This window comes from Heptranchias perlo, chromosome 21 (genome assembly GCF_035084215.1).
Source record: "Heptranchias perlo isolate sHepPer1 chromosome 21, sHepPer1.hap1, whole genome shotgun sequence".
NCBI classification, from domain to species: Eukaryota; Metazoa; Chordata; class Chondrichthyes; order Hexanchiformes; family Hexanchidae; genus Heptranchias; species Heptranchias perlo.
This window is the reverse complement of record NC_090345.1, coordinates 5,783,260-5,810,155: the sequence shown is the minus strand read 5'-3', so window position 1 is coordinate 5,810,155 and position 26,896 is coordinate 5,783,260. Positions and strand designations below refer to the sequence as shown.

General features: G+C 44.2%; 2 protein-coding genes across 4 annotated transcripts in view; one reads left to right on the top strand and one right to left on the bottom strand.

Moving 5' to 3' along the window:
• Positions 1 to 2,026: 2,026 nt before the first annotated feature.
• Positions 2,027 to 26,896, top strand: part of LOC137339936 (uncharacterized) — a 47,675-nt gene continuing 22,805 nt past the window's right edge. Inside the window, exons 1-2 of one of the 2 annotated variants that reach the window (XM_068002027.1) lie at positions 2,027 to 2,122; positions 8,967 to 9,238. The gene's annotated coding sequence lies outside the window, so the exon portion shown is untranslated. The other variant, XM_068002030.1, reaches the window with a different exon arrangement.
• LOC137339937 (ankyrin repeat domain-containing protein 2-like) lies at positions 2,377 to 22,987 on the bottom strand. Of its 2 annotated transcripts, none has more exons than XM_068002032.1 (9): positions 22,679 to 22,987; positions 18,703 to 18,795; positions 13,667 to 13,816; positions 11,861 to 11,968; positions 10,605 to 10,703; positions 8,928 to 9,026; positions 6,176 to 6,274; positions 4,532 to 4,630; positions 2,377 to 3,397 (listed from the first exon to the last, which is right to left on the bottom strand). In XM_068002032.1, the coding sequence occupies exons 1-9, from the start codon at positions 22,754 to 22,756 to the stop codon at positions 3,323 to 3,325; spliced, it is 900 nt and encodes a 299-aa protein (XP_067858133.1). In that variant the 5' UTR covers positions 22,757 to 22,987; the 3' UTR covers positions 2,377 to 3,322. The 2 variants fall into 2 exon arrangements, with proteins under 2 accessions (XP_067858133.1, XP_067858132.1); XM_068002031.1 differs by lacking the exon at positions 22,679 to 22,987 and adding an exon at positions 20,352 to 20,520.

The window sequence follows — 26,896 nt, the reverse complement described above, 5'->3', positions numbered from 1 at the left end:
GAGGTGGGTTTTAAAGAGGGCCTTAAAGGAGGAGAGCAAGTTATATTTGGGTAAATTTCCCCTTTTCTTTGTAAATTTTGTTCCCTTTCTCCATAGGGGCTAGTCCAGACATAAATCACAGTGTGGGACCAGGTGTGGAGGATATATTTTTCTCATGTCCTTCTCTCCCTCCACTCCAAATCCCTCAACTATTTATGCATGGTTGCACATCTGGCCTGACCTAGCACCTTGCCAAGGAGTGGATGAACAGCTGGCTCCCAGGTTACCGCTGATACTCACGATAGTGGCATGCCCATCCCCGACTTCTTTTGCTCCACCATTGGCGGCCGTGCTCTGCAATTCCTTCTCTAATCCTCTCCACCTCTCTCTCCTCCTTTAAGACGTTCTTTAAAATCTAACTCTTTGACCGAGCTTTTGGTCACCTGCCCTAATGTCAGCCTTGGCTCAGTGGGTAGCACTCTCACCTCTTGAGACAGAAGGTCATGGGTTCAAGTCCCACTCTAAAGACTTGAGCACAAAATCTAGGCTGACACTCCGTGCCAGCACTGAGGGAGTGCTGCACTGTCAGAGGTGCCACCTTTCAGATGAGATGTTAGACTAAGGCCCTGTCTGCCCTGTAAAAGATCCTATGGCACTATTTCAAAGAAGAGCAAGGGAATTCTGCCCAGTGTCCTGGCCCAATATTTATCCCTCAACCAACATCACTAAAAACTGATTATCTGGCCAATATCTTATTGCTGTTTGTGGGATCTTGCTGTGCACAAATTGGCTGCCGCATTTCCTACATTTCAACAGCGACTACACTTCAGAAGTACTTCTTTGGCTGTAAGGCATTTTGCGATGTCCTGAGATTGTGAAAGGCGCTATATAAATGCAAGTTGTTGTTACCAGAAGGTGCCAGAGTGTGATGTGTGACCCCTCCCTCAGATTTTGAATCCACCAACACCCACGACCTCATCCCCGCCCCTCTTTCCCCCCCCCCACCATCACAACCTCTCCTTGGCACTCACTTCACCTCCCTGTGGTTCAGATTAGAAACTGAGCAGTGAGGGATTTGAACCTGTTCCAGTGCGTGATATTGAAGTGAGTCAGTAACAAACTAGAAAAGATGTAAGAGTTTAAAAACATATTGGCGGGGGTGGGTAGTGGGGGGTGTGGTAGAATTTTTGCAGGGGTTCCCCGATCTTGTGCAGTTTACACCGTCTTTCCGGGGCTTTCCGCTAAAGTTACGTCGAACGTTTGGGAAATTACTGGCGGTCCTCTTTATTACTCCGCTATCTTAACTATTTGCAACTGTTAATCATACAAACGCTCCCAGAGTGTCGAGACCAGTCAGAGAACAACTTGTGTTTCACGGTGGATACCTGAATATTGACACATCTGCTTCCATTCCTATCCCATAGTCTTTCAAAGACTTGAGCACATAATCCAGGCTGACACTTCGGTGCCAGTACTGAGGGAGTGCTGCACTGTCGGAGGTGCCGTCCTTCGGATGAAACGTTAAACCAAGGCTCCATCTGCCCTCTCAGGTGGGCACAAAAGATCCCACGGCCACTATTTCGAAGAAGAGCAGGGGAGTTCTCCCCAGTGTCCTGGCCAATATTTATCCTTCATATTTGACCATGGCCCTTATGTGTGACGAAGGTCACACTGAGGTGAGCTGTTGTTAAGCAATGCTCGGGGCATGGTGGGTCCAATGCTGGTGGCAGGGGTTGCCAACTCTGGTCGGGTGTATTCCTGGAGGTTTCATCACATGACCTCCCACCTCGAACCGTCCCACCCCCACACTCCCGCCATTGGCCCATCCTCCAGACACCCTGCCTCACCACAGCCAATCGGTAAAGGGAACAGACTCTTTGTTAACCGATTGGTTGAATCTTGACTGTCAGTCAAACACCCTTTTTGTCTCCCACCACCCCTCCAATATTTTTACAACTAATAAATTAAAATGTTCCAAGAAAATGAATTTTTTTAATGCACCTTATGATTTTTTCTCTCCCGGGTTTTTGCTCGCAGCAGTGTCCTTCAATTCCTGGTGACTCCAGGACAACCCTGGAGGTTTCTCAACCCCAGCTGGTGGAGCAGGAAGAGGGAGAGATGTCCTTTGGAAATGTGAAGATGGGTAAATATTCTGCAGATTCGTTTGTTTACCTTTGGGGATCAGCGAGTATTTATACAGAACATTCCCCCGGGAGATTAAATGGTAGAGTCCATGGTAGGGTAAGTTGTATCCATTCTGTGCAAGAAATGGACTTGATGGGCTGAATTACCTTTTCTCATTCAGTGTATTTTTATGTGTTTTCTTATCTCTAAACCTCTTTTCAATAAATCCACACCGCTAAATACACCTAAAATTAGTGGAAAAAAACGACCAAGTAAAATATATATTTTTAATGCAGAAAACAATACACCATATTTACTTAACTGGACACACATCAACAAGTGCCAACACTGAAAATATAGGAACAAGCATCCCAACACTCACAGAAACATAGGAACAGGAGAAGGCCATTCGGCCCCTCAAGCCTATTCCGCCATTCAGTTCCACCATTTACCCAACTTTGCTCCGTATCCCTTGACACCCTTACCTAATAAAACTCTTATTGATCGCAGTCTTGAAAATTTCAATTGACCGCCCCCCAGCATCCACAGCCTTTTGGGGAATCGAGTTCCAGATTTCCACTACCATTTGTGTGAAAAAGGGCTTCCTGATTTCACCCCGAGCTCTAATTTTAAGATCGTGCCTCCTTGTTCGGGATTCCTCCACCAGGGGAAATAGTTTCTCTGTGTCTACCCCTATGAAATCATTTTAAACACCTCAATTTGATCATAAGTAAACCTCCTAAGCTCAAGGAAATGCAAGCCAAGTTTATGCAACCTGTCCTCATAATTTAACCCTTTAAGCCCCAGTATCATTCTGGTGAATTGGCTTTGCATGCACAGCAGACGTTCGTTCGCTCATCGAAACACGCAGGTTTCTCATTTTTATTTTTTTTAATTATTCTTCAAAATATTAATTTTGCTGGACCTGTTTTGCTTTTTTGAATTTGGTTTTGAGGTACTCTTCCTCCCCACCCCAACCCCTTGCCAATCACCTCAACATCAGTTAATAAACGTCAGGTCTAGTTGACTTTCGATTGGCGTAGGTTTTCCATGTGGGGGCAGAATCTGACACAAAACTGCACGTTTTATACTTCCAGCGGCTATTGGTGAAAAAAAACACAAATGACAAAACGTGACCAAGTATTTGGCTAAACAGTTCCAAAAATATTTCCAGTCATCCTGAAGACTCATCCTGTCTTCAAATGCGATTGGCTAGCTGCTAATCTTTGTGGTCCAGGGCCTCTTTAGTATCGAGGTGCCACTGCTGTACAAGGTCAAGTGGGGTCTTTCCCTCCTAAATAATAAAAAAACACACATCAGTAAGCCTGAGGGCAGAATCTAATGGACAGAACTTGTATTTATCTATCACTTTGTCACATCCTCAAGACATCCCAAAGTGCTTCATAGTCAACAATTACTTTTGAAATGTAGTCACTGTTTTAGGCAAACATGGCAGCCTTTTTGCAGAGAGCAACCTTTCACACTCCAATCTCCATTCAAACTTTCACACTCCAATCTCCATTCAACCTGAGACACTCCAATCTCCATTCAACCTGAGACACTCCAATCTCCATTCAAACTGGGACACTCCAATCTCCATTCAACCTGTGACACTCCAATCTCCATACAACCTTTGACACGCCAATCTCTGGAAAGATGCTTTCTCATGGGTCTTGTGAGCTGTGTCTGGATCCATTAAACATCACCAGAAAATGTGAGAATGGCAGGTTGACGTCACCCATCAGAAATCCCACCTGTTCCATCTCACTTGCCCCCAGCGTGCCAGGGTTACCCCGACAATTACCCCCAACCTGGAGATTTGGGGTAGGCTCAGGGATGCACAAGACTGGCGCCCAATACGCTTTGCATGCTCTGCCTGCTCCCAGCGCCCCCAGTGTGTTGAAAGAAAGACACATTGCCCCAACTCCAATTCTAACTCATCCATCCAGGGTCTCAGAACTGTGATCCTCACCTCCTTCGGTCTTCCCTTCCTCTTAGAATCCAAAAAACCCAAGCTTGGTGTCACCTAACCGCTTTTTCTTGATTTACACCATCTTCTCCCGAGCTCTTGGCGATTCCCCCGCACAGTGGCTTTGAACATAAGAACATAAGAAATAGGAGCAGGAGTAGGCCATACGGCCCCTCGAGCCTGCTCCACTATTCAATAAGATCATGGCTGATCTTCGATTTCAACTCCACTTTCCCGCCCTATCTCCATATCCCTTGATTCCCTTAGTGACCAAATATTCATCGATCTCAGTCTTGAATATACTCAATGACTGAGCATCCACAGTCTACTGGGGTAGAGAATTCCAAAGATTCACAACCTTCTGAGCGAAGAATTTTTTCCTCATCTCGGTCCTAAATGGCCGAACCCCTTTGGACCTTGAACCTTCTCAATTTGAAAGATCCCCAGGGGAAGACTTACCACATTTTTGGCCCTCAAATTGGCACCTTGTAACAAGAGCAGTTTCGTTATCTTGTACCGGTTCAGACGAACAGCATCATGCAATGCCGTGTCTCCCTCCTGTAGAACAAATAATAAAAGACCGTAAGTACCTTAGTGGTAACTCGATTCCCTCCAATTTGGACCTGTTTTCACCCCTCTTTTTCTAATCCATTTGCTGCACCTTTTCACCCCCCCCCCCCCCCCCTTTTGTCTTTCTGATACCTTTACTTTGCCTGGCTGGGATAATCTCTCGCTATGTATACATACATATCATCCAGCCTCTTTCCAATATTTTATTTTAAAAGAACATTTACAGACAATTAAACCCATTTTGTGGAACGCGCTGCCACATGGAGAAGTCGAAGCAGAAAGCATTGATAAGGGGAGGTTCGAGGCCTTCATGAGGGAATAGAGGGGTACAGGGGCGGGGTGGGAAGAGGTAATTGGAGTAGAAGGAGGCTCATGTGAAGTATAAACACTGGCATAGACCCGTTGGGTCGAATGGCCTGTTTGTATTTCTCTCTCAAACCTTACTCTTGGATTTTGCCTACAATTCTCACTTCCCGTCTTTGTTTTATTCAGTCCTATAAAGAGGTTGGTTTATCATCTGATTTCCAGATCCAACATTGGCTCTTAACTGAAACATGAAACTGTCTTTACTCTTTCCAGATGCTGATGCACCTGCTCTGGATTTCCAGCATTTTCTGTTTTTATTTTATTTACAATGCACTTTTCAAAAGGGTCAACGTGAGTGGGACCAGGGTCAGTGGGATTGGGGGTAGCACAGGGTCAGCGGGAGTGGGGGTAGCACAGGGTCAGCGGGAGTGGGGGTAGGACAGGGTCAGCGGGAGTGGGGGTAGGACAGGGTCAGTGGGACTGGGGGTAGGACAGGGTCATTGGGACTGGGGGTGGGACAGGGTCAATGGGACTGGGGGTAGGACAGGGTCAATGGGACTGGGGTTAGGACAGGGTCAGTGGGACTGGGGGTAGGACAGGGTCAATGGGACTGGGGTTAGGACAGGGTCAATGGGACTGGGGTTAGGACAGGGTCAATGGGACTGGGGGTGGGACAGGGTCAATGGGACTGGGGGTGGGACAGGGTCAATGGGACTGGGGGTAGGACAGGGTCAATGGGACTGGGGGTAGGACAGGGTCAGTGGGACTGGGGGTAGGACAGGGTCAATGGGACTGGGGGTAGGACAGGGTCAATGGGACTGGGGTTAGGACTGGGTCAATGGGAATGTATGAATTGCTGGATACTGATTAGAAGCAGAGACACTGGATAAATTCTCCCTTCCTGACCCAGGTTTGCTGAGGTTAATTGGACTCTAACACTGTCCGGGCAGAGATCAGCTCTCTCAGTACAAACCATGGCTCTTTCTGGTCCGTGTATCTCAGCTGCTCAGTGCCTTGTTCAGCTGAGCTACCAGAGGAGCAGCATGCTCTTTGAGGGCAGTCCTAGTGGAGAGGATCATGGTGCAGTCGGACTACGGACCTGATGGCAAACTTAGCCTCTTTGAAGGTCCGAATCAGAGTGGCGTTATCCAGAGGCCTGAGAGTAGATGATTCGGCTGCAGGATGTGTGCGATCAAGGGGACTCGGAAGAAAATAAGTAAACTTTACCCGGTCCTTGGTGTTGATGTTAATACCACAAGCTAGGAGGTGTTCTACACATTCTGCATGTCCTGTCCTGGCTGCCACGTGCAATGGTGTACTGAGAAGCTGCAATTCAAGGAAGGGACAGTAAGTACACAGCAATCAAATGAATAATCCATTAGAATTTCATATTAACCAGCAGCACAACCCCCCGCCCCCGCCCCAGCCCCCTACAATTCCCTATTAGCATCATTCAGCACAGAAGGAGGCCATTTGGCCCATCGTGCCTGTGCCGGCACTATGACAGAGCTATCCAATTAGTCCCACTCTCCCCCCTGCAAATTTTTCTCCTTCAACTATTTATCCAATTCACCTTTATTAAGTTACTGTTGAATCTGCTTCCACCGCCCTTTCAGGCAGCGCATTCCAGATCACAACAACTCGCTGCGTAAAAAAATGTTTCCTCATGTCGCCTCTGGTTCTTTTGCCAATTACCTTAATTCTATTAGGTAGGAGTATCGCCTGGTGCATGGATACGAAATTGGCTAAGAGACAGGAAACAGAGAGTAGTGGTAGTAGGTGGACTGCAGCGGTTCAAGAAGGCAGCTCATCACCTCCTTCTCGAGGGCAATTAGGGATGGGCAATAAATGCCGGCCTCGCCAGCGACGCCCACATCCCGTGAATGAATATTAAAAAAAGATGGGTGTACAGGGCACAATTTCAAAATTTGCAGATGACACAAAACTTGCAAGTGTGGTGAACAGTGAGGAGGATAGTGATAGACTTCAAGAGGATATAGACAGGCTGGTGGAATGGGCGGACACATGGCAGATGAAATTTAACACAGAAAAGTTCAAAGTGATACATTTTGGTGGGAAGAACGAGGAGAGGCAATATAAACTAAAAGGCACAATTCTAAAGGGGGTACAGGAACAGAGATATCTGGGGGTACATGTGCACAAATCGCTGAAGGTGGCAGGGCAGGTTGAGAAAGCGGTTTAAAAAAAGCATACGGGATCCTGGGCTTTATAATTAGAGGCATAGAGTACAAAAGCAAGGAAGTTACGATGAAGCTTTATAAAACACTGGTTCGACCACAACTGGAGTATTGTGTCCAGTTCTGGGCACTGCACTTCAGGAAAGATGTGAAGGCCTTAGAGAGGGTGCAGAAAAGATTTACTAGAATGATTCCAGGGATGAGGAACTTCAGTTACACAGATAGACTGGAGGAGCTGGGGTTGTTCTCCTTGGAACAGAGACGGTTGAGAGGAGATTTGATCGAGGTATTCAAAATCATGAAGGGTCCAGACAGAGTTGATAGAGAGAAACTGTTCCCATTGGCAGAAGGGTCAAGAGCCAGAGGACATAGATTTAAGGTGATTGGCAAAAGAACCAAAGGCGACATGAGGAAAAACTTTTTTACAGAGCGCGTGGTTATGATCTGGAATGCACTGCCCGAGGGGATGGTGGAGGCAGATTCAATCATGGCCTTCAAAAGGGAATTGGATAAGTACTTGAAGGAAAAAAAACTGCAGGGCTGAGGGGGAAGGGCGGAGGAGTGGGACTAGGTGGATTTCTCTTGCAGGGAGCCGGCACGGACTCGACGGGCCAAATGGCCTCCTTCTGTGCTGTAACCTTTCTATGATTCTATGCTTTGATTGAGGTTTTTAGGATTTTGAAAGGAATTGATTGGGTAGATAGAGAGAATCTTTTTCCACTGGTGGGGAAGTCTAGGACAAGGGGACATAACCTTAAAATCAGAGCCAGGCCATTCAGGACAGAAGTTAGGAAACACTTCTTCATGCAAAAGGTGATAGAAGTGTGAAACTCTCTCCCACAAAAAGCAGTAGATGCTAGCTCAATTAATAATTTTAAACCTCAGATTGATAGATTTTTGCTAGCCAAGAATATAAGGGTTATGGAACCAAGACGGGTAAATGGAGTTAGGATACGGATCAGCAGCGATCTCATTGAATCGCAGAACAGGCTCGAGGGGCTGAATGGCCTCCACCTGTCCCTATGTACCTATGTCCCCATGTTCCTACTTTACTATGTACCTATGTACCTGTGTTCCTATGTTCCCGTGTTTCTGTGTACCTAGGTCCCTATGTACCTACGTTCCTATGTACCAATGTTCCTGTGTACCTATGTTCCTACGTTACTATGTCCCTATGTTCCTATGTACCTGTGTCCCTATGTACCTATGTTCCTATGTACCTGTGTCCCTATGTACCTATGTTCCTATGTACCTGTGTCCCTATGTACCTATGTTCCTATGTACCTGTGTTCCTATGTTACTATGTTCCTATGTACCTATGTTCCTATGTACCTATGTACCTGTGTCCCTATGTACCTATGTTACTATGTTCCTATGTACCTATGTACCTGTGTACCTGTGTTCCTATGTTACTATGTTCCTATGTACCTATGTTCCTATGTACCTGTGTTCCTATGTTACTATGTACCTATGTTCCTATGTACCTATGTTCCTATGTACCTGTGTTCCTATGTACCTGTGTTCCTATGTTACTATGTTCCTATGTACCTATGTTCCTATGTACCTGTGTTCCTATGTTACTATGTTCCTATGTACCTATGTTCCTATGTACCTGTGTTCCTATGTTACTATGTTCCTATGTACCTATGTTCCTATGTACCTATGTTCCTATGTACCTATGTTCCTATGTACCTGTGTTCCTATGTTACTATGTTCCTATGTACCTGTGTTCCTATGTACCTATGTACTCCCTGCTGTAATCAGCTGAGACTTAACTCTACCTTGTCATTGGCATTCACTTTGGCTCCTTTTCCCTGTAGAATCTTCAGCACGTCCAGCCTCCCTCCTCGACAGGCCCAGTGAACAGCAGTGCAATCCAGCTGAAAAGGAGAGAATGAAGTGGAGGGTAAGTCACAGCCACCCGGAGCTGCTGAAAACATCCCTTCAGCTCATCAAAAGTGGAATCTCAACCCACCAACGGAATGTCGATGACGACTCTGGTCAACAACTGAAATTGCAGCCCAGCGTTGAGAAATTGACCCAACGTCACCTGAAGAGGCAGCCGAGCGATGTGAAAGAAGCCCAGGATGAGGTACAACCCGGCCTCAATCTGAATCCCCAGCCCTTCCTGGCTCAAAGGAGCCTGTGCAACACGCTTTATTCTGAATGGGTTCCACCAGGCCGAGCGCAAGACATGACTCTACCCAAATCCCTGTCCTAATCTAGCGCAAAATGCGTGCCCAAATGGACGTAAACCGTACAATCCTATGGTGCAGAAGGAGGCGGCCATTCGGCCCATCGTGCCTGTGCCGGCTCTTCTGAAAGCGCTATCCAATTAGTCCCACTCCCCCCTGCTCTTTCCCCATAGCCCTGCAATTTTTTTTCCTTTTCAAGTATTTATCCAATTCCCTTTTGAAAGTTGCTATTGAATCTGATTCCACCGCCCTTTCAGGCAGCGCATTCCAGATCAGAACAACTCGCTGCGTAAAAAAAAATCTCTTCATCTCCCCTCTGGTTCTTTTGCCAATTATCTTAAATCTGTGTCCTCTGGTTACCGACCCTCCTGTCAGTGGAAACCGTTTCTCCCTATTTACTCTATCAAAACCCTTCAGAATTTTGAACACCTCGATTAAATCTCCCCTTAAGCTTCTCTGCTCTAAGGAGAACTAAGACACAACTAATATTTCCGACCCAGTTGAAAGTCATGGTTCAACAAGGAGCCCTGCTCCCGGTGATCTGGTCAGTGGACAATTTCAAACTTGCATAAAAGAAGGGCGGATGAGTGGAGCTCCACAATGCTCTGCCAGAAAGCGTATGGTGTGTCGTTAATGTCGAGTTAGACCTGGCTCAGTAGTGTTCCATTCACCATCCGCCCCCCCCCTACCACATCTCCTAGACACGTACACAATCCAATAACCTGCCAACCCTCACTGATGGCCCGTTTGAATAAGGTCCTCAAGGGCTTTCATAAAACCCTATCATAGCCCAAGTCACAGCCTTCATGGTTCAAGTCCCACTCCAGCGACCTGAGCGCACAGTCCAGGCTGACACTTCCGGTGCCAGTACTGAGGGAGCCCCGCTGCACTGTCGGAGGTGCCAGCTTTTGGATGAGATCTTAAACCGAGGCCCCGTCTGCCCTCTCAGGTGGTCGTAAAAGCTCCCATGGCACTATTTCGAAGAAGAGCAGGGGAGTTCTCCCCGGTGTCCTGGCCCAATATTTATCCCTCATCCAACATCACTAAAACAGATTATCTGGTCATTTATCTCATTGCTGTTCGTGGGAGCTTGCTGTGCGCAAATTGGCTGCCGCGTTTCCTAAATTACAACAGCACTTCAAAAGGTACTTTACTGGCCGTAAAGCGCTTTGGGACGTACTGAGGTCATGAAAGGCGCTATATAAATGCAAGTTCTTTCTTTCATGAGAGGATGGAAGAAAAGATGGGGAATGGGACGCTCACCCGGTCTTTAAAGTCAACAGTTGCTCCTCCTTCCAGAAGTTTGGACACAATGTCACTGTGTCCTTCTAGAGAGGCTCTGTGTAGGGCGGTCCGCTTAAACTATGGGAGAGAAGAAAGTAAAGAACCACGATCAGATAACAACATTGAGAGAGGACATTCAGTACATCTCGCTCCCTCTGTTACTGAGGTCCATGTTCGAGACCCACATAAGAATGCTTCAATGTGTTGAAGCACCATTGTGCTGCTCCATTGGGTGGTGGGGCAGTGGTTCATGTCCATCAGGATGTGGTCAACACTGGCCAGGCCACATTTATTGTCCATCCTTAGTTGTCTCCTAAGCAGTGATTGCTTTTACAAATAAGTAGGTGCTAGGCTACTTGAGAGGCATTAAGAGTCAACCATGTAGTGCCAGTACTGAGGGAGTGCTGCAATGTCAGAGGTGCCAGCTTTTGGATGAGATCTTAAACCGAGGCCCCGTCTGCCCTCTCAGGTGGACATAAAAGCTCCCATGGCACTATTTCGAAGACCATGTAGTGTGGGACTGGAATCACATGTGGCCTGGGCCAGGTGCGATTGGCAGGTTCACTTCCCTGAAGGCCATTAGTGAAGTACTTGGGTGTTCATGACAATTCGGCAGCTTCCATGTTCATCTTTTTCTGGTGTCAGCCACAAATTACGTTAAACAATCCCCGTAGACACCCCCCTCCCCCAACAGTGGCATCATTCAAAGAAGAGCAGGGAACTCCTCCCCAATGTCCTGAGGCCAATATTTAGCCCTCGCTCAACACCGCTAAAAAACAGATTATCTGGTAATTTATCCCATTGCTGTTTGTGGGATCTCGCTGTGTTCAAGCTGGCTGCCGCAATTCCTACGTTACAACAATGACTGCACTTCATTGGCTGTAAAGTGTTTTGAGAAGTCCTGAGTTCCATTTTTTGATTACTTCTCTGTGAAACGTGTTTTTCTATGTTAAAGGCGCTATATAAATGGAGGTTGTTGTCGGGTCAGAGGAGACAGCATCACAATCGGACCGACACTGCTGTCACTCAGTGCCTTTACGTCATACTTTCGACCAGCTGGTAGTCACAGCAGAGGGTGGGTGCTCCCCCCTCGTTGCTCAGATGAGCTGAGATCATGTTGGAACCGTACTGAGTGAAGGCCAGTAATAGAGCTGCACTGGCAGAGGCTTCGGATCAAAAAACAGGACATCTATCAGGGGGAAAAAACCACTCAGAGGTTGAAATTCTGCACTGACCTCATCACAGGCATCAGGGCTTCCTCCATCTGCCAAATATTTCTCGATGATTTTTATTTTTCCGTCAACTGCAGCTTCCAGAAACATTGGGACCTCAACTGGACCATTCTGGAAACAGAAAATAATTCTCAAAGAGTGAGTCTCACCATCAGAATCCCTCTCACTATCGGAACCCTTCTCACCATTGGAATCCCTCTCACCCTCGGAATCCCTCTCACTCTCGGAATCCCTCTCACCATTGGAATCCCTCTCACCCTCGGAATCCCTCTCACCCTCGGAATCCCTCTCACCCTCGGAATCCCTCTCACCCTCGGAATCCCTCTCACCCTCGGAATCCCTCTCACCCTCGGAATCCCTCTCACCCTCGGAATCCCTCTCACCCTCGGAATCCCTCTCACCCTCGGAATCCCTCTCACTCTCGGAACCCTTCTCACTATTGGAATCTCCCTCCCTGATAGGACTCCTCTCAAAAAGGCAGTCACACTATTGGGACCCTGAGTACACAACACATTGGCAGAACCAAATTCACCTAATGACATTCCCCGTCTCTCTGCCTTACTATCCTTTTCAGTGAGATTGTACCAAGGTTAGGGACTTATGCCCATTGAGGTCTAGAATGAGACTCCCCAAACACCATCCCATCTCGTTCTGTTGGACTTAGAAGTGATAGCACAATTTTCTAACCCACTGCACTACCCAGTCCCCCATCCGAGAATAAAATACCATCTTGTGTTCACCTGAGTCTGATAGCTCAGCTGGTTGATCCAAAGACTCAGGACCTGATGGCCTTGATTTGAATCCCAACAAAGACTACTTGGCTATCAATCTTTCTAAGATTGATAACACTCGCACCAAGTCTTAGGATCCGAGGAGAAAGAGATTCAGCAATGCCTCTTACATTTGTAATACCTCCTGGTTGTTAATCAGTAGAAAGATAATCTGTGCTGCAACCAACAGGCATTCTGTGTCGAGGGGAGATTAATCTTTAGCCTGGGCTCCATTCAATCCCAGCTTGTCTGAGAGGGGAAATGTTAGCAATCTGACCAACTACACCACCCAATTCCACATACTGGCAAAAAGGGAAGGATTTCAAACATTTCATTGAGGACAAAAGACTAGGGGTTGCGGGGGGGGGCGGGGATGAATTAAAGAAAATCTGGGTTTACCACGTTAATTTAAATGGGATGGGGGTTGAGGAACAGGATGGGTTTCTTTGAGGCTCAGGCTTCGACCTGCCTGATTTCCTGGTACTCACTGCACCCGGGTATAGACACAGGATATTACCCCATGTCAGCGCGCCCCCCACCCCCATCTCCCCACCCCGTTTATAGACTAGAAATGACTGCAGGTGACATTAGCAGAAGGTGTTTAACACATTGGTCTGATAATCCTTACCCTTACCCTAACCCTAACCCTCACCCTATTGCAAAAATTCCCTAACCCTAACCATAATGCAAACCATTCTCTAACCCTAACCCTAACCATAACCCAACCCTAAACCTAGACCTAACCCTCAAGCAATCCATTCAATAACCCCTAACCCTAACCATATCACTAACACTAATCCTAACCCTAACATTAATCCTAATGCAATCCTTTCACTAACCCTAACCCTAACCATATCGCTAACACTAACCCTGACCCCTAACGCTAATCCTGACCCTAACCCTGACCCTATCCCTAAACCTGTTTCAAAGTTGGTAATAATCCACTTCACTTAAACAATACGAAGGAATGTGGTTGAAAGTGTTAGATGTTCATTCACTAATATCTGGCCTTATATATATATTTAAATTATACACTTACAATGTCCTCTGGTTCTGCTACCGGTTCAGGAACTGGAACCTTCTTCTTGTTTTTTCTTTTCTTTCGGCGCTCAATTAAACTTTCGATTCCACCCAGATCAACTATTTCTTGACGCAGATCCTTTGACGATTTCCTCACTCTTTCTTCACCCTAAGGTATTAGATTAATAACAACAACAAAAAAAGGTCAGCGTGACCTCAGCTATTATTTCTGTGTCCTTGTATCTACAGGACAATAAACCTTCACACTGGCTGGGGAACAAGGAGAGCTGGAGGTTGTGGTGGAGGGGATGAAGAGGGAGAGAGAAAACAAGAAAGGAGGGGATGAAGAGGGAGAGAGAAAACAAGAAAGGAAAACGAGAAGGAAGAGAGAAAGGAGAAAAGAGACAGAGAGAAAAAAAATCATAGCATCTTGGGAGTGTTTGATGGGGCAATGCAACGGGAGCTGTACTCTGTATCTAACCCGTGCTGTATCTGCTCTGGGAGTGTTTGATGGGACGGTGTAGAGGGAGCTTTACTCTGTATCTAACCCGTGTTGTATCTGCTCTGGGAGTGTTTGATGGGACAGTGTGAAGGGAGCTTTACTCTGTATCTAACCCGTGTTGTATCTGCTCTGGGAGTGTTTGATGAGACAGTGTAGAGGGAGCTTTACTCTGAATCTAACCCGTGCTGTACCTGCCCTGGGAGTGTTTGATGAGACAGTGTAGAGGGAGCTTTACTCTGTATCTAACCCGTGCTGTACCTGCCCTGGGAGTGTTTGATGGGACAGTGTAGAGGGAGCTTTACTCTGTATCTAACCCGTGCTGTACCTGCCCTGGGAGTGTTTGATGGGACAGTGTAGAGGGAGCTTTACTCTGTATCTAACCCATGCTGTACCTGCCCTGGGAGTGTTTGATGAGACAGTGTAGAGGGAGCTTTACTCTGAATCTAACCCGTGCTGTACCTGCCCTGGGAGTGTTTGATGAGACAGTGTAGAGGGAGCTTTACTCTGTATCTAACCCGTGCTGTACCTGCCCTGGGAGTGTTTGATGGGACAGTGAAGAGGGAGCTTTACTCTGTATCTAACCCATGCTGTACCTGCCCTGGGAGTGTTTGATGAGACAGTGTAGAGGGAGCTTTACTCTGAATCTAACCCGTGCTGTACCTGCCCTGGGAGTGTTTGATGAGACAGTGTAGAGGGAGCTTTACTCTGTATCTAACCCGTGCTGTACCTGCCCTGGGAGTGTTTGATGGGACAGTGTAGAGGGAGCTTTACTCTGTATCTAACCCGTGCTGTACCTGCCCTGGGAGTGTTTGATGGGACAGTGTAGAGGGAGCTTTACTCTGTATCTAACCCGTGCTGTACCTGCCCTGGGAGTGTTTGATGGGACAGTGTAGAGGGAGCTTTACTCTGTATCTAACCCGTGCTGTACCTGCCCTGGGAGTGTTTGATGGGACAGTGTAGAGGGAGCTTTACTCTGTATCTAACCCGTGCTAGGAATGCACTCAGTACAGCCAAGAAATAGGAAATACTCCATTCTCTGGCACTGTCATCCTCGGTTGAAGAAAATAGAAGAAAAAGTCTCTATTAGCCTTGTCGCAGCTGAACATTCTCCTCCTTGACATTCTAGCACAGCACTGCCTCACGCTGACTGACCAAATGAATGTCACTGTAGAGAAATAAATCACCGGGAGGCTGTGGTGACAGCTGAGATTTCCAGCACTAATCCATCACTGCCATCCCCCACTGCCCTCGCTCTGCGCTTATTTAAAATTTGTTTTTTGCCATGCCAAACTCCTTGATTCATAACGCACGCCAAAAACAACCTCCATCTCGCTCAAGGGCCCTCTGTCTGGTCCTGGCATCAGCCCAGTTTTATTCTGTTACCCGAGAGGGGGAGGAGTTCACCGGTTCACTCTCTTGGGAGACTATCCCTTTACCGTCGCGTTGGTCGAGGTGAGAGATGTCAGTGACGGGGTTTCGTGGGGCACTTTGCCACCTCAGGCACCCACTGTCAGCACCCTGGTACCAGTAAGAGTGACCGTGAAGCTGTCGGATTGTCGTCGAAACCCCAAGTGGTTCACTGATGTCCTTCAGAGAAGGGAAACTGCCTTCCTTACCCGGTCCGGGCCTATATGTGACTCCAGTCCCCACACTAATGTGGTTGACTCTTAACTGCCCTCCGAAGTGGCCTAGCAAACCATTCCATTGTACCGACCTCCAAAGGCCAAGGGTTAAGCTCTCTTTACGCTGCCACAGTGTGTTGCCTCGACCTCAATCTCGGAAGAGGACCAACTTTCCATTTCCCGCACCGCTCACCCTAAAAGTGATGTCATAATATCAGACTGCACAGAAGGAGGCCGTTCGGCCCATCGTGCCTGTGCCAGAAGTGATTTGGTGGAAGTGATTTAGTAGCACTTTTGAGCAGTGGTTCTGAGAGCACCAGGAGCTGGGTGAGACTGCCTATGTAAGAGTCTGACTTAGAGACATGCCTTCAGTTCAAGCCAGATATGGACTCGGGTTCTGAAGATGGAGGTCTCGGGTGCAATGCACCGCCACTCGGTCCCTCACTCCCCACAAAGGATGGTTTCAAACCTGAGCTGAGCAGCAGGTGCAAATACTATTAGCAGTGTGAAATTAAAACAAAGGTCACTGAATAAATCTCTACTTCTTAAAACAGCAGTTGAACAAAGCTGCCGCATTATTAAAACAGTGAACACATTGCCCTTGCATTCTAGATTTTGGAGGAATAGAAGTTTTTGACCTGACTTGAGTGGTGTTTCCAAGGTTACTAGTTGATTTCCCGTGACCTTCGCACACAAGGGGGGATATTTTGACTTTGGGAGATCTGTTGTACACAGTGGGTGGGCACTACTATATCTGGTGTGTACCCAACTGTATAAGGGTTCATTGTTCACCCGTAGCAATACTGTCCCCAGTACTTTAAGCATACTGCATTGCATGACTCACACTGCAGTGATACTGTATCACATGACACACACTGCAGTGATACTGTATCACGTGACTCACTGCAGTGATATTGCATCACATGACACACACTGCAGTGATACTGTATCACATGACACACACTGCAGTGATACTGCATCACATGACACACTGCAATGATACTGTATCACATGACACACATTGCAGTGATACTGCATCACGTGACTCACACTGCAGTGATACCGTATCACATGACACACACTGCAGTGATACATTGGGGGAAAAATTGGATAAGGGTCCGTTCTGGGCGATGTTAGCGCACCCCGCACGTGACACTCTGCAGTGATACGGTATCACGTGACACACTGCAGTGATACGGTATCACGTGACACTCATTGCAGTGATACCGTATCACGTGACACACTGCAGTGATACGGTATCACGTGACACTCATTGCAGTGATACTGTATCACGTGACACACACTGCAGTGATACATTGGGGGAAAAATTGGATAAGGGTCCATTCTGGGCGATGTTAGCGCACCCTGCACCCGACGGACCCTGGGCAGGCAAGATGCAAGTTTGGATCCAAGGGAGCACTTACCTGCAATCAGCCTTCCTTTCCAGGCCTTGCATGGGAATCAATGCAATTCGCACTTTCCACCACCAGAGGGAGCTCAATCTCTTAAAGAGAGGATGTTTCTTAGAAATCTCTTAAAGGGAGCTGATACCTGTTATTTGCTGAAAATAACAGTCTACTGTCTGCATGGAGTCTGAACAGAGATCAGACATCGCACACGTAAAACACAGATGCAGATCCCATCCTTATATTTACACACTGATGAGTTATGCTAAAACATTGAATAAAGGTTGCGCACTACTAAATCCCACTTCCTCCAATCCGCACGCCAGACCTCACCAATTTGCCGATCTGAGTTTGTGCCAGGCCTGCGAGAGTGCGTGCACCAAGGTTCTCTGCTGATCCACTAGAGACCTTGGGTGCAAGAGGTGGACAAAAGGAAGGACATCCTATATCCGCGGGGGGGGAGGGGGGGGGGGCAAGAGGCCCTCCAGACATATACTCAAAAGGCAGTGGGAGGCAGCGGGGGACGAAGTCAATGCCAGGCGCACAGCATCATGAACATGGATGCAGTGCAGGAAGAAGTTCAATGTTTTGACACGAGTGGTCAAGGTGAGTGAGGTCAACTGTCAAGTGGCGTCTCCTACAAACTGCACCACTAGCCGCATCCACTGCACCACACACTACACCCCCATCACCCACATACCAACAAACTCTTTCCATCAGTACTCAACTCTTCCAATCAGATGCTTCCTCTCACCCTTACACATTACCACTGTTTCAAGCCTCTCACCCACAACTCACAGGCCACACACACTGGCAGCTATTCAACCATAACAGGCACATCATTCAGACACACGTCCCACTTTCTTGCAGGAAAAGATGGCGCATATCAAGAGGCAGCAAGTGGCCACGGCATTTAGCGTGTAGAAGCATTTCCTAACTTCACTCCTGCACGTCCTGGCTCTAAATGTTAGGCTATGTCCCCGCGTCCTAGTAGTGAAGTCTAGGAGATCTCCAAAAACGGTTACAAATGTCTCGACAGCCAGAGGCAATAATCCAGCCACTAACCTGTAAATCCTGCATGGTCCCTTTAAATAGCGCTGGTGGAGGGTCCTCCTAGCACTCTAAGACACGTTCAGATGGTTGGGGTTAAGACTGCGTTGAGTTGAGCGTTAAGTCCCAAAATGGTGCCTATCACTTTAAATCAGCGCTGCACACTGATTGAAGCCATTTTCTCCCTACTTTACATGATTCCAGCGTTCGTCATCTGCGCCTGCGCTAACTCCTATATCAAGATGGCGTCTGGCACACGTCACCCAGGAAACATGCGTGCGCATCCAAGACGCCATCTTGGATGTCGGAGAGGCCGTGTAGCAAAGGGTGCTACACGGCCCAATTTAGCGCCCATTATCACATGACTCTGCAGTGATACTGTATCACATGACACACTGCATTGAGTTTGTTCTGTGACGCTCACATCACAGACAGTCTGTAACGTGCTTCAGTGATGTGGCTGAGTGACAATTACCTCTCCTGCCGGAAACCTGCTGCTTTTCTCTTTTTCCTGATCCACTGGTGCCTTTTTATTGACTGTCAGTTTGTAATAAAAGGTTTGCGTTATCTACAAAAGTAGGGAAAGAACAAGAGTTTAATTTTTGGTATTTTATTGAGACAAGAGAATCTTTACTTTGTGGAGTTTTTACTTCAGTATCACTCCTCTGTGGAGATTCCTTCCTGTGTCAACCAACATCACTAAAACAGATTATCTGGTCATTTATTTCATTGCTGTTTGTGGGATCTTGCTGTTTGCAAATTGGCTGTCACGTTTCCTACATCACAATAGCAACCACACTTCAAAAAAGTACTTCATTGGTTGTAAAGCACTTTGGGATGTCCCACAAACAGCAATGTGATATTCAATAGGTCATCTGTTTTCTCGTGATGTTGGTTGAGGGATAAATATTGGCCCAGGACAGCGGGGAGAACTCTCCTGCTCTTCTTCAAAATAGAATCATGGGATCTTTTGCAGTCACCCAAGAGGGCAGGCAGGACCTCGGTTTAACATCTCATCTGAAAGAAGGCACCTCTGACAATGCAGAACTCCATCAGCAGTGTCAGCCTGGATTATGGGGCTCAAATCTCTGGAGTGGGAGTTTGAACCCACACCTTCTAACATCAAGAGGTAAAGTGCTACCCACTGAGCCACAACTGACACCAAGATAGTGGACGGTGGAATTTGATAGATCTTCAACAACAGCATAGATTCCAGCCTTATCAACCATGAGCACACAAAACGACCAATTATCCCCAATTCTGCAGGGAAACACACAGGATCGGAAGACACTCGGTAATGGATCTCACCAGTCCCGAAAACTAACACCCCTCAATTGCACGCTCCCCTCAAATATCCATCCAATTCTCCCTTAAATGTTTCCCCATTATTCGTTTCCCTTGGTCATCCATTGCGCTCATTCGCCATCCTTGACGTTACTCAGTTAGATCTAAAACCGTCTGCGCACCCCCACCTTTACCGAGAGTAAGCTGCGCCCCCTGGTTCTGGAGCTGGTGCCGATCTCAGGCGTAATATCGGGGTTCAGTTTATTGATTCCCTTAAGGACCTTGAATACTTGACCCCCCCCCCCCCCCCACCATATCCCTCCCCCCACACCCCGAGCCTTCTCTTCTACTCTCAAACACGCAATGACCGCACTTCGAGAGATTGTGGGGGGTGAAATTTCATGGGTCGGGTCGGGGAGGGCGTCTGCTCACCTGAGGTAACTTTGGTGGAAGAGTCGGGGGGCGGTGGGGGGGGGGCAGGGGGACGATGTAAATGGCCTTTTTCCAGGGTTTCTCCAACCCATCGGCCAAAGTTTGGAGATCACCAGTTGGAATTTTACCCCCTGTGCATATTACTAATTACAGAATATTTTTCACATCCTCCAGCGATCCATTAAATATCATTTTAGAAGTTTCGTAGAATATTACAGCACAGAAGGAGGCCATTCGGCCCATCATGCCTGTGCCGGCTCTTTGAAAGAGCTCTCCAATTATTCCCACTCCACCCCCCCCCCCCCCAAACCCCGGATCTTTCCGCATAGCCCTGCGAATTCTACCTTTTCTGGTGTATATCCAATTCCCATGAGCTTCAGTTGTACATTTCTGTTCAATAATACATACACCGTGCTCTCCTATCTCCAAGCTCTCGTTTAATTCCATCTTATCGATCAGTGAGCTGATTTCCATGTCAGCATTCATGCCTGAAATTTTCCGACACGTAAAAGCACAAAGAGAGAACTGAAACAGCTCAGTAATCTGTGCAGGGAGCGGGCTTTTGTTCTACAACAAGACAAAGTGCCCCCTGGAGGGTTTTATAGTTGTTGACTGATTGGCCTGCTGGTACCGGGGGCGGTGGGGGGGTGGAAAGCTGGAGGAGGGGGTCCCGGGCAGACACACTGACCGAGAGATGCGCCCCCTGAGTGGACACACGTCCAGGCTGGTGGTGCTGGTTGGGTTGGGCTGGGGGAGGGGGGCGTTACCTTGGCACAACTTTGCAACCAGCCCTGACGTGTAGAGAATGCAATGACGTCAGTCAACAAGTTCATTGGCATAGCAAGGTAGTGTGGTTATGGAATAAAGGGAGACACACACAATGAGCGCTTGTAAATTATGGAGGGGATTTAAGCCCAGATGGGGAGATGACACCAAGGCAGAAGCATGTGGAACGCACATGATTGATGTTTGGTGATCTGAGCACATCTGCAGCTCTTGTCCTGCCAAAGAACCCAATCAAAACTCTTCTTCACAGCTGCTCCCCAGGCCTCACGTAGAAAAACATTCTAAATCTTTCCTGCACATGTAAAGGGAAATGGGCGTTCGCCAAAAGATTGAGAAATTAGTAAGGGCGACCAAAAGCTTGGTCACAGTGGTGGTTTTTAAAGAAGGCATTAAAGGAGAGTGAGGCGAAGAGGTGGAGGGCTTTAGTGAGGCAATTCCAGAGTGTGGGGCCGATAGAATTTCATTTACCTCCTCCTCCTTCACATCCCCTCCTACACCTCCTACACCTCCACTTCCATCTCTTCCTCCTCCTCCTCCTCCGCCACCTCTTCCTCTTCCTCCAGAAATTGCAGGAAAGCCTGAGTGAAAATTCCTCCCCACTTCCCAATGGCAACCAAGCATCGCTCCTGGAGCCCTGGTCATCCATGACGCATCATGAGGCCGATCGAACAACAACCCCCACCCCCCCGCCCGATAATGACCAACGTCCTTGGGACTGCAGCAAGTTGCTCCGCTCGGTGGGGAGAGAAAATAGCCGGAAATGTGACATTGTATACCAGGAGGGCAGTGACACATTACGATGACATTCTTGTGTCACAGTGTTTGGCAAATACAAAGAAACTGTAATGAACTTCTCAGAAAGAACAAGAAAGAACTTGCATTATATGGTGCCTTTCACGTCCTCATGACGCATCAAAGCACTTCTCAGCCATTGAGATATTAACACTGTAGTCACTGTTGTACTGTAGGAAATGCGGCAGGCAACTTGCGCACAGCAAGATCCCACAAACAGCAATGACCAGATAATCCATTTTAGTGACTATGTTTAAGGTATAAATATTGGTCAGGCCACCGGGAAGAACTCCCCTGCTCTTCTTCGAAATAGTGGCCGTGTGATCTTTTACGTCCACCTGAGAGGGCAGATGAGGCCTCGGTTTAACATCTCATCCAAAAGATGGCACATCTGACAGTGCAGCACTCCGTCAGCACTGTACTGGTAGTGTCAGCCTGGATCATGTGCTCAAGTCTCTTAATCTTTAATGTTGACTTAGTTTCTGCCTCAGCCGTGAATTCCACAGCCTCACAACTCTTGTCGGAGAGGTTTCTCCTTCCCTCTGTTCTAAATCTCTTCTGTTTAATCTTCTGTTGATGGCCCCTTGGTTGTTTTATATAGCGCCTCGATTTTAAAATTCTGATCCTTGTTTTCAAATCCCTCCATGGCCTCGCCCCCACCCTATCTCTGTAACCTCCTCCAGCCCTACGACCCTCCGAGATCTCCGCGCTCCTCCAGTTCTGGCCTCTTGCACATCCCCCGATTTTAATCGATCCACCATTGGTGGCCGTGCCTTCAGCCGCCTAGGCCCTAAGCTCTGGAATTCCCTCCCTAAACCTCTCCGCCCCTCTCTCCTCCTTTAAGACGCTCCTTAAAACCTACCTCTTTGGCCAAGCTTTTGGTCACCTGTCCTAATATCTCCTTATGTGGCTCGGTGTCAAATTTTGTTTGATAATCGCTCCTGTGAAGCACCTTGAGAGGTTAAAAGTGCCATATAAATGCAAGTTGTTGTAGTTGCTTTATGCAGATATTTCATAGAAACAGAGAATGTTGGAAATATGTAACATAAATCATATATATAATACACACAAATTATATATATAATTAAGCATATAAATTAAATGTATATTACATCGTGCAAATAAATAACAACAGCAATGTGTTCAATAATACATACACCGTGCTCTCCTATCTCCAAGCTCTCGTTTAATTCCATCTTATCGATCAGCGAGCTGATTTCCACGTCAGCATTCATGCCTGAAATTTTCCGACACGCAAAAGCACAAAGAGAGAACTGAAACAGCTCAGTAATCTGTGCAGGGAGTGGGCGCTTGTTCTACAAGAAGACAAAGTGCCCCCTGGAGAGTTTTATAGTTGTTGACTGATTGGCCTGCTGGTACCGGGGGCGGAGGGGGCAAGCTAGGGGGGGGAGTCTCTGGCAGACACACTGACTGAGAGATGCGCCCCCTGAGTGGACACACGTCCAGGCTGGTGGTGCTGGTTGGGTTGGGCTGGGGGAGGGGGGCGTTACCTTGGCACAACTTTGCAACCAGCCCTGACGTGTAGAGAATGCAATGACGCCAGTCAACAAGTTCATTGGCATAGCAAGGTAGTGTGGTTATGGAATAAAGGGAGACACACACAATGAGCGCTTGTAAATTATGGAGGGGATTTAAGCCCAGATGGGGAGATGACACCAAGGCAGAAGCATGTGGAACGCACATGATTGATGTTTGGTGATCTGAGCACATCTGCAGCTCTTGTCCTGCCAAAGAACCCAATCAAAACTCTTCTTCACAGCTGCTCCCCAGGCCTCACGTAGAAAAACATTCTAAATCTTTCCTGCACATGTAAAGGGAAATGGGCGTTCGCCAAAAGATTGAGAAATTAGTAAGGGCGACCAAAAGCTTGGTCACAGTGGTGGTTTTTAAAGAAGGCATTAAAGGAGAGTGAGGCGAAGAGGTGGAGGGCTTTAGTGAGGCAATTCCAGAGTGTGGGGCCGATAGAATTTCATTTACCTCCTCCTCCTTCACATCCCCTCCTACACCTCCACTTCCATCTCTTCCTCCTCCTCCTCCTCCACCTCCTCCTCCTCGACCTCCACTCCCCTCCCCTTCCTCCGCCACCTCTTCCTCCTCCACCTCCAGAAATTGCAGGAAAGCCTGAGTGAAAATTCCTCCCCACTTCCCAATGGCAACCAAGCATCGCTCCTGGAGCCCTGGTCATCCATGACGCATCATGAGGCCGATCGAACAACAACCCCCACCCCCCCCCGCCCGATAATGACCAACGTCCTTGGGACTGGAGAAAGCTGCTCCGCTCGGTGGGGAGAGAAAATAGCCGGAAATGTGACATTATATACCAGGATGGCAGTGACACATTACGATGACATTCTTCTGTCACAGTGTTTGGCAAATACAAGGAAACCCTAATGAACTTCTCAGAACGAAGAAAGAACTTGCATTATATGGCGCCTTTCACGTCCTCATGACGCATCAAAGCACTTCTCAGCCAATGAGATATTAACATTGTAGTCACTGTTGTAATGTAGGAAGTGCAGCAGACAATTTGCGCACAGCAAGATCCCACAAACAGCAATGACCAGATAATCCATTTTAGTGACGTTTGAGATATAAATATTGGTCAGGCCACCGGGGAGAACTCCTCTGCTCTTCTTCGAAATAGTGGCCGTGGGATCTTTTACCTCCACCTGAGAGGGCAGACAGGGCCTTGGTTTAACGCCTCATCCAAAAGACGGCAGCACTCTGTACTGGTAGTGTCAGCCTGGATTATGTGCTCAAGTCTCTGAATCTTTACTGTTAACTATGTAAATACAAGTTGTTGTTGTTTTATGTAAACGTTTTATAGAAACAGAGAATGTTGGATATATGTAACATAAATTATATTATATATAATACACACATAAATTATATTACATATAATACACACATAAATTATAATATATATAATACACACATAAATTATATTATATATAATACACACATAAATTATATTACATATAATACACACATAAATTATAATATATATAATACACACATAAATTATATTATATATAATACACACATAAATTATATTACATATAATACACACATAAATTATAATATATATAATACACACATAAATTATAATATATATAATACACACATAAATTATATTATATATAATACACACATAAATTATATTACATATAATACACACATAAATTATAATATATATAATACACACATAAATTATATTATATATAATACACACATAAATTATATTACATATAATACACACATAAATTATAATATATATAATACACACATAAATTATATTATATATAATACACACATAAATTATAATATATATAATACACACATAAATTATAATATATATAATACACACATAAATTATAATATATATAATACACACATAAATTATATTATATATAATACACACATAAATTATAATATATATAATACACACATAAATTATATTATATATACTACACAGATAAATTATATTATATATACTACACACATAAATTATATTATATATAATACACACATAAATTATAATATATATAATACACACATAAATTATATTATATATAATACACACATAAATTATAATATATATACTACACACATAAATTATATTATATATAATACACACATAAATTATAATATATATAATACACACATAAATTATATTATATATAATACACACATAAATTATAATATATATAATACACACATAAATTATATTACATATAATACACACATAAATTATAATATATATAATACACACATAAATTATATTACATATAATACACACATAAATTATAATATATATAATACACACATAAATTATATTATATATAATACACACATAAATTATAATATATATAATACACACATAAATTATATTATATATAATACACACATAAATTATAATATATATAATACACACATAAATTATATTATATATACTACACAGATAAATTATATTATATATAATACACACATAAATTATAATATATATAATACACACATAAATTATATTATATATAAAACACACATAAATTATAATATATATACTACACACATAAATTATATTATATATAATACACACATAAATTATAATATATATAATACACACATAAATTATATTATATATACTACACAGATAAATTATATTATATATAATACACACATAAATTATAATATATATAATACACACATAAAGTATAATATATATAATACACACATAAATTATAATATATATAATACACACATAAATTATATTATATATAATACACACATAAATTATAATGTATATAATACACACATAAATTATAATATATATAATACACACATAAAGTATAATATATATAATACACACATAAATTATATTATATATAATACACACATAAATTATATTACATATAATACACACATAAATTATAATATATATAATACACACATAAATTATATTATATATAATACACACATAAATTATAATATATATAATACACACATAAATTATATTACATATAATACACACATAAATTATAATATATATAATACACACATAAATTATATTATATATAATAGACACATAAATTATAATATATATAATACACACATAAATTATATTATATATAATACACACATAAATTATAATATATATAATACACACATAAATTATATTATATATACTACACAGATAAATTATATTATATATAATACGCACATAAATTATAATATATATAATACACACATAAATTATATTATATATAAAACACACATAAATTATAATATATATACTACACACATAAATTATATTATATATAATACACACATAAATTATAATATATATAATACACACATAAATTATATTATATATAATACACACATAAATTATAATATATATAATACACATAAATTATAATATATATAATACACACATAAATTATATTATATATAATACACACATAAATTATAATATATATAATACACACATAAATTATATTATATATACTACACACATAAATTATATTATATATAATACACACATAAATTATAATATATATAATACACACATAAAGTATAATATATATATAATACACACATAAATTATAATATATATAATACACACATAAATTATATTATATATAATACACACATAAATTATAATATATATAATACACACATAAAGTATAATATATATAATACACACATAAATTATAATATATATAATACACACATAAAGTATAATATATATAATACACACATAAATTATAATATATAATACTCACATAAAGTATAATATATATAATACACACATAAATTATAATATATATAATACACACATAAAGTATAATATATAA